The sequence below is a fragment of the Ananas comosus genome, linkage group 21, assembly GCF_001540865.1.
Source record: "Ananas comosus cultivar F153 linkage group 21, ASM154086v1, whole genome shotgun sequence".
NCBI lineage: Eukaryota > Viridiplantae > Streptophyta > Magnoliopsida > Poales > Bromeliaceae > Ananas > Ananas comosus.
In genome coordinates, this window is record NC_033641.1 from 2,089,382 (window position 1) to 2,098,230 (window position 8,849).

Here is an 8,849-nt window from a genome sequence, read left to right on the forward strand (position 1 = left end):
TAAAAAAAGAAAAATGAAACCACAAGGTACTGAATTAATACACTTTAAACCACAGGATAGTAAAGTAAGAAAGTGTGAAAACACAGGGTGGTATTTGAAGTTTACCCATCAGAAAATTTAAATCATCCTCTACGGTATACATAACTTAAATTTTAAGTCGCAATCTATGATCTCATTAATTTTAAAAATCAATTTTTACTATTAAAGTTTGATATAATTTAGCCCGTGCAATTTTAATTATACTAATTATAGAATTTAAATTATACCGTATATTGATATATCAAATCAAATATTGTCATTTTGTTATTGTCATTACAATTCGAAGTAATTTGATTAGTGCGTTGAATAGACAAAAACAAAATTATAAAACTATCTCAAACTCTAAAATCAATTTATTTTGTATTGTATTCCTAGATTTTTAAACCAAACTAATTATGTTATTTAAAATAAATTTAGTGTAACACCAAGATTTCTTGTTTGCCAACATTTAACATCTTCACAAATCAAATATGCCAAATTTAAATTTAAATTATACTCTAACATTTTTTATTTGTTTCAATTTAAGATCTATCATTAAAATACCTTTAATTTTAATAAAAAAAAAAGTATTACATAAACACCAACCAGTATTTGCGGTGCTACGTCGACGTCAAACCTTACCACGCGGCGATGTCTATTAAAATTTACAAATTTTTAATAATAAAAATTCAGCTAAAAATGGACAGTAAAAACTTGTGGCTAAAGATGAAAAATTGGATGTTAAGGTTGGGAACCAACGGTGCAGTTTAACCCATTTGCAAATAGGCAAACAATCAATGAACCCCAAATGGTGCCAAATAGTGATAGTGATAGTGATAGTGATAGTGATGGTCTAATTGCATCTAGGCATTTGTGTCCAACATAAAAAAGAAAAGAAAATTATTATCTCAACAGTTGCATAAATTTTGAGTAGCACCTAGTTAAGAATACTTTTAGAAGCACTAATGTGCTTCTAAGTTTTTAATAGCACTAAGTCATTAGTGCTATTAAGTTTTCAGCCTTTGGGTGAAGAGATGTACGATTAATATGATAGTGATCTTCTAGGATTGAGTGGGTGGTTGGTTGAATAGTATGATCTAACGGGTGAAAATGATTAAAGATGTTGATTTAACTGTAGAGAACTTGATAGCACCAACTGCTGGGTGCTATCGATAACATTTCAGCCAGACTCTCTCTCTATATATATTATAATAAATAACTAAAAAAAGTAATTTTTACTGGTTCTAAATTTAGTTTAATGTAAACTTGGTCGGTGAAAAAAATAGGCGGACATGTAACCTTGTAAAAAAGAATGCCAAACATAAAGATACATGACAAATCTACTTTCTCCATCAAATCCCTCCCTCCACTCCACCCAAACCAAGTGTCCTCTATCCTCTCTACACTCTACACTACACATTCAAACGCCAAATTTTTTTTTTAAAAATTAATATTACATAAAAATTAATAAAAATAATAAAAAGATTCTTGGGCTCCAAACAATTTATCTTTTCAAAAAAAAAAAAACAAAAAACAAAAATAAAACCGTCCCCGGGTTTCCCCCCCACGCACACGCGCTCCGCTCCGATGGCCGCGCTCTCCTGCGCCTGCGGCGGCGCGCGGCCGCCGCTCCCTCTCCCTAGCCGTCCGTACGCCGCGGTGCGGCGGTCGCCGCCGCCGGCGAGCGTGCCGTGGGCCGGCCGTCGCCAGCGCGCGGCGGCGAGAGCGCCGGCGGGCGGCGGCGCGGATGAGCGGACTCCGAGGAGGGGGTGGGCGGCGGCGGCGTGCTCGGCGTCGTCGCCGTTCCCGAGCCTCGGGAGGGTCGGGTGGCACCGCCGGGAGGGGAACGCCTCGCTCCTCTCCTTCGGCGGCGGAGGGCGCGCGGCGGCGGCGGCGGCGGCGGCGGCGGGGGAGGACGCGGCGGCGCAGGCGCTCTCGGGGCTGCTCCCCTTCGTCGTCGCCGCCACCGCCGTCGCCGCCCTCGCGAACCCCGCCACGTTCTCCTGGTACTGCTGCTGCTTCTGGGTCTTTCTAGAAGAATCCTATCTTTTTTAATTGTTTCTAATCTCCTTTTGGGAATATATTATTTATTGCCTATGTTTTTAGTCATCTTCAGTATACAGCGTTTGTCACCTATAAAAGATTTTGAGACTCAAAACTAGAAGCTCTCATTTAATTAATGCTTTGAATATGTGGAGGAAGCGCTTTTCAAACTATGCCTTGTAGAAGACTTAGTTTCTGGTAATGCATAGGCTAAAAGAATTGCTTTTGATACTTTGGAAGACTCCAAATAAACATTTAAAAGTGCTTTCAATCTTTTCTCCTTCAATACTATAAAATTGTGCTGCTAACATTAACTGAAGAAGCATGTAACCACATGGGTGACACTACACTTTTATAGCACTGAAGGAGGGAAAATTGGAAACACTTTTAATTTTTTTTGGCCTACAAAACACAAAAGCGGTGCTTTTAGCCACTGCATCACCAATATAGACTTAAATCAGAATTTTCAGTAGCAAGGACATGTTTGTAGAGCATTTAGCTCTGAGAAAAATCTGGAGCTTGTGATGTACAGCTGAGTATATTGGGTTGGTGCTTTACTGCTTAGACAACACTCCTAGACTAAGTGGAGTTTTTTGTATTACTATTTACTAATTGGGAATTAAGGATTGTCGGTATTGTAAGTAGAGATCAAAGCTAGGAGTGAAGAAGTGAAATTTTTGGTCAACAAAGTTGAGAAATTTATGGAAAAAAAAACAAGGGTTTGTGATTGCATGGTAAGATATTTGGCAAGGCCAAAGAGTGTATAGGGAGTTGAGTTGAATCAGTAATGTGGTTCATGAACAAAATTTTTGAAATATCTTATCCTGTGTGATGGAAGTTACTTAATCAGATTTGTAAGTTGTAAGTTGAGTTTTGGGCGTTTCCACCAAGAAAATGAGGTGAAAACGACTGTAGTTAGTTATGTGGAGAGATCACAACTAGGATCAATCGAGTCAACTACCGATCAAAATCGAATAATTTTAGGAGATAATAGTGGTTTGTGACTTGAGAGGTGGAGATTAGAAAATGCAGAGATTCTTTTGGATGTTGAATCAGGAGTAGGTGCCGGAAGAAGTATAATATAACTGATGCTTTTTTGGCTACTGATAGATATCATGGAACCAGCTTGTTCTGTACAAAGAGATCATTACACGGAGTTCGGCTTTGAAATCACACACATTGTTTTGATCCGGGACTTGATATTGATTGCTTAAGACTATATATCATGGAATATTACAAAAGTGTGGGTAAGTGGAGTCTGCGAGATTAGTAGTTTTAGATTAGGTTAAGTTTTATGGGTAGAGAAACCATAGATCAAGTTTGGACCTACGCAGTTTAAGTTTTATGAGTAGAGAAATCATAGACTGAGTTCGAAGTTACATAGAACATCTCTTCATTCATGTAACCATAATTTGATTGTGGTTACATGCTGAATTCTTTTACTAGAACCGGAGGTAACTAAAATGCTATTGTTCATGTAGAAAAACCTGACTTATGATATGTTCTCCAGATAATTTGTGTTCTTTGATGGACTTGAACAAAAGAAATTTGTATCTGAAGTCTAGGAAGTTCAGGAAATAATGTTGAACCAAGTGTCTGGTATCTTGAAAGAGTGGTGAATTAAGATTCGTATGGAATCCGTGTAACATTATTAGACACCTTAATGATATTCAAATGTTTTCTGTCTGTTTGATTGGAAAGTCAATTATTCGGAGGTCTTTGTGCTTATGCACAAAGTATATCTGCTTGGAAATGACCAAAGGAAAGCTTGAAGTAGTTTTAAAATTCTTGTTCCTATGTCCTTAGCTATCGAACCCATAAAATTTATTGTTTGCAAGGTAAACATCAAGGCATCATTCTATACATGAATGTGTAATATTGTCCCCCCCCCCCCTTGTTTATAGTTTTATTATTGGAATTACACCGAGTCTTTTACATTGAATCAATGCCTTGACTTGCGAAACTACTCTTTTGTACTTCTTGCTAGGGTTTCAAAAGAGTATTATGCCCCTGCCCTGGGAGGAATCATGCTTTCTATAGGAATCAAACTATCTGTTGATGATTTTGCCCTTGCTTTCAAGAGGTTCTTCCTTCTACTTTGATTTAAATAATTGTTAATAAATCTTGGCTAAACTACAATTTATTAGTTTATGGCTATTTGTGGTGCAGACCTTTGCCGCTCTCTGTTGGGTTTCTCGCACAATACATGCTTAAGCCACTTTTGGGCTTTCTGATAGCAAAAGCTTTTAGGATTCCGCCTACGTTCTATGCTGGTTTCGTTCTTACCTGTTGTGTTGCGGGTGCACAGCTCTCAAGCTATGCTAGTTTCTTGAGCAAAGGGGACGTGGCCTTGAGTATTTTATTAACCAGCTGCTCAACGATATCTTCGGTCATTGTTACACCTCTACTTACGGGGCTTCTAATTGGCTCTGTGGTTCCGGTTGATGGAGTTGCTATGTCCAAGTCAATTTTGCAGGTAAATTGGGTACTTCTTGATTACGCGAACTAAAGCTATTACTTATCCATCTTTTTTGTTGTTTAAGCATTACAGTTCTTCAATTATAGGCGCTGAAATGTGTTAACGTTTCTTTATACTCCTTATTGTCTTGTGATAGCTGTCCGTGCATTTTACCCTGTTTAAACCTTAATCAGGAAAATTTAGTGACAATTTGAAATTTAATCTGCTTTATTCTTCGACATGGCTTGCCGCTTGGTGACAAATTGAACATGGACTCATCACCAAGGTAGATGTTCAACCTTCTTTGCCGTGAATAGGAAAGCAGATTTAGAGCATTCCCTCTCTTGTTCGGATTTTATTTTTTCTGCTAAACACCATGATAAGACTGAAATTATTTGACAGAATATACTCTGACACAATTTGACTTTGATTCTGGAATACTATCTCCTTTTTATCCTCTCCAGGTCGCCAGTTCACTCAAAATCTTTTTACAATTTCAAAGCACCTAAACAAAATGTGGTATTGCTAATAGCTTGTAACAAACTTTCTCCACCGTCTGAAAATTTTGCTCATTTTACATTGTAAATAAGTAATAAACAATAATCTATGATGAGCTAAAGACTTTACTAGGCAACAAACTTCATATATATTTGTTAAATTTGTTGTGTCAGATTATCATTAATTTTATTTAGTAATTATAACTGTTCTGATCAGATAATAGCTAAATCTAAACTATTATGAATATTTTTACTTGTTATTGTATGATAAATTTTACGAAAGTTTGATTTCTGAATTGTACTTTTCATGGCTTTATAGGTAGTTCTAGTTCCAATATCGCTGGGGCTTCTCCTCAACACTTACGCAAAAGCTGTGGTGAATGTCGTGCAGCCCATAATGCCGTTTGTTGCTATGTTTTGCACTTCGCTGTGCATCGGAAGCCCTCTTGCAATTAACCGTAGTAAAATCCTTTCTTCGGAGGGCTTCCTACTGCTCGTCCCCATATTGACTTTCCACATTGTCGCTTTCATGTTGGGTTACTGGTTTTCCAAGTTGCCATTCTTGAGGTAATTCTCTTTTCTTTAGTTATCTACTAATCAAGCTAGAAAGTGTTACTATTTTCTCATGAATATTTAAAATTTTTCGTATTCTGCAACTATGATCATAAAAGCGTAATGGAACTTGAAACAGCGAAACTACAAACGTAAAAGTCTTTATGAACATCCGAGGAGATATCATGTGCTTATTTGCCCTTTATTTGAAAAGTGTTTCATTTTCCTGTTGATAACTGCATATTATTCTATGTCAGCATACTTTTTCTCCATTACAATGGCCATATTAATGTAATGTTCTCAACTAACTAGTTGTTCTCCACTAGTTCCTTTGTTCATTTATTTTCTTTGCTGCTAATTTGCTATTCAGGATCGCATCCCTTCACTCCAACATAAAATTCATAGTGTTCGCGACATTTTCTATTTCTGGCGAAACATTTTCTTGTTAACATTAACAAATGAATTGTTTGTGTGTCGTGGCTAATCTTTTCATGTTTTCTTCTTTCTTTTTTGCCCTTCTCAGGCAAGATGAGCCGGTGTGTCGGACCATTTCGCTCTGCACGGGGATGCAGAGCTCGACCCTAGCAGGCCTCCTTGCCACACAGTTCCTCGGCAGCAGCCACGCCGTACCCGCTGCCTGCTCTGTCGTCGTCATGGCCATAATGGGTTTATGCCTCGCCTCTTTCTGGGGCAGTGGTTCGCGCATCAGAGACTTTCCAGTTCTCTCATTTCGTCAAACTTAAAGACGGCCTTATAACATGCTATAGATATTCTACAGTAGAAGTGGGTGGAAAAAAATATGTTGTAAGACCTGCTCTCACTGTACAGCAGAAGCTGGGGGTGTTAGTAGGATATTGAAGTCGATATCGTCACAGTTTTGAATTCGAGAGAGAAGAGCCATGTAGGTTCAGCATTCGCACCTCGACAAGGTACGTGTTCTGTATATACTTGTTATTGTTTAGGTTAAAATAAAAGAGGTGCTTTACATCTAGCGCGAGTTCCTTCCATATTCTTTGAATACCTGTCATTCTTAGTCTACTTCAGCAAAGTATATGCTAAACTTAGCAAGTTAGTCTGTGTTCTTTTGGTCTGATATACTCAAGAGCCCAGCTAAGAGAGTCGAACCTAAGAAAAGGCTAAGCGGTTTTTCGGTTGCATGTAGTTGCATTTGCACTATTTCCCTATGTATGAAGATCTAGATTTGGCGCTTGCTTCAGTGTACTTGAATCCAATTGGGGCTGCACGAGGAGGCTCGATTGCAAATAATTTGGAACTGCATCTAAATTGGTCACAGATCCAACTATTGCAGGTAGAGAGTAGTGTTGTACGTGACACAAGTTTAATTTAGATACTAAGCGCGATTAGTATGCAACACGAGTAATATTACGTTTGCTAAATGCGACTAGCACGTGACCACTAGGCCAGCTAGAAATTAGGGGGCGTAAACTTGTAATGATTCGATCCACTAACAATAATAAACTCATTGGATTCAAACCACCAGCCCAAAATGCTTAAACCTAATTATTATTATTAGATGTGAGGCTATTCGGGCGTTACAAACTCCCTCTATTTAAATCCTGACGTTCTCATCAGGTCTAAATCAGATCACAGATGCAAATCAGAATTATCAGGCTATGAGATTCTAGAGATGGCACCTACAAAATCTGTTGGTGTAACACTTTGCCACTTAGCTCTTACACTTTCGACTAGTATTCGACTCTGATATCAATTATAACGACCCGACCCGCTAACAATAATAACTTGTTGGGCCCATACTACCGGCCAAAATACTTAAGTCCAGTTATTATTATTAGCGTGTAGGCTTCATATATTTTAATGAGAATTATTTTTTCATCCGATATGGGACTGTTGGGGCGTTACATAACTAATCCCCGATATCCTATTAATAGACAAGCTCTTTTCTGAGGGAATATTTTCTCAGAAAGAAGAAAATGTAAGTGGCATTAAGGACTTTTCGATTTTGCAACAGCAGTTGTAGAGCGTTTAGGATGAAACTCTGCTAGAAGTTATTCTCCAAAATATAGCATCATGATTAGAAGATAAAATATGGCGGAATTTATTATCATAGGATGGAAAAAGCTAGAACTCTCCAAAAATAGATGAATTTTGAATCAGTCACATTACAGTAAAAATATAAAGAATTCGGGAAGAAAATAACTAGCACAAAAATCGAATGCTGAAATCTATGAGAAAATAATGAAAAAAATTCTAGAAATTTAAAAACTATCAAGATACCTCCAAACAACTCTACTCTATGAAGTAAGATGAGGAGTACGTCTCCCCTACTTTCGAAAGTACATAAGCCTTCGTGCTTATAAGTTATTTTCGATAATGGAATAGCCAATTCGACGACAGCTTCATTAGGCATGATCTACGATTTTAGAACTATTTGATAACCAAATTTCATAATTTTTTGACATCATTTACTAAATGATCAAAGGATCTCAAAAATAACTATTATAATGGCTGATGTGGCACATTTGCAAGTTCCATGGTGTAGAACAATTGAAATTATGTGAAACTTTAATAAAAATTTCTATTTAATATCAAGAGCGAGATGGATATTTTTGATTTAAAATTTAAGTCTTTTATCACCATTTTTTATAAAATTTTTAATTCCGACCGTTCATTTTGAGGCCACTCGTTCACTAGACAAATAAAGTCAAAAGCTCATAAAAATTAGGTTTCTAGAGAGTTTCTACACTGTAGATCATCTCTAATGGAATCAGATGTCCTATAATCGAAAACAACTTACAAATACGGATGCCTCGGTACTTTCGAAAGCATCGGAGCCTAGCTCATAAGATAGTCTTATTAGTTCACTAATAGTGGTATACACTAGAGAAAAACAAAACTATGACAAAAAGTGAAACTGTTAGTGTAGATTGTAATAATGAATGTGACAAAATAACTTAAAGAATAAAATTAAAATTAATTGAATAGTTATGTCTCTTTGGTACATTAGTTATTCTTATGAAAAAGATATCTTTTCATCTAACGCAAAGATATGTATCTCGTTACGAAGAGCACGCTTCGTCACAAAGAGATAAACCCTTTGTGAAAGAATGTCTTTTCATTTGTGAAGAGATATGTCTTTTCATTATTCGTGGAAGAATGTGTCCTTTTGTGAAAAATATAACTTTAAAAATTATATATCTTCATCGTAACCATTTATCTCCTAAAAATAGGGGGTGTTTGCAGGCTTCAAGGGCGATATAATTAATTATTTCTTCTTCCTAATTTTCATACTGATTCTTAAG

General features: G+C 36.9%; 1 protein-coding gene across 1 annotated transcript; it reads left to right on the plus strand.

Moving 5' to 3' along the window:
• Positions 1,523-6,575, plus strand: LOC109726469 (probable sodium/metabolite cotransporter BASS3, chloroplastic). Its single transcript, XM_020256064.1, has 5 exons — positions 1,523-2,024; positions 4,049-4,144; positions 4,231-4,537; positions 5,336-5,583; positions 6,092-6,575. Exons 1-5 carry the CDS (start codon positions 1,606-1,608, stop codon positions 6,309-6,311), a joined length of 1,290 nt encoding a protein of 429 aa, XP_020111653.1. The 5' UTR covers positions 1,523-1,605; the 3' UTR covers positions 6,312-6,575.

What these genes read in the sequence shown, in the direction of transcription:
- LOC109726469 (XM_020256064.1), top strand. Translation starts at nt 1,606, where the DNA reads ATGGCCGCGCTCTCCTGCGCCTGCGGCGGCGCGCGGCCGCCGCTCCCT. An exon ending in AACCCCGCCACGTTCTCCTG is followed by an intron (nt 2,025 to 4,048) that starts GTACTGCTGCTG and finishes ACTTCTTGCTAG; the next exon opens with GGTTTCAAAAGAGTATTATG. An exon ending in TCCAAGTTGCCATTCTTGAG is followed by an intron (nt 5,584 to 6,091) that starts GTAATTCTCTTT and finishes TGCCCTTCTCAG; the next exon opens with GCAAGATGAGCCGGTGTGTC.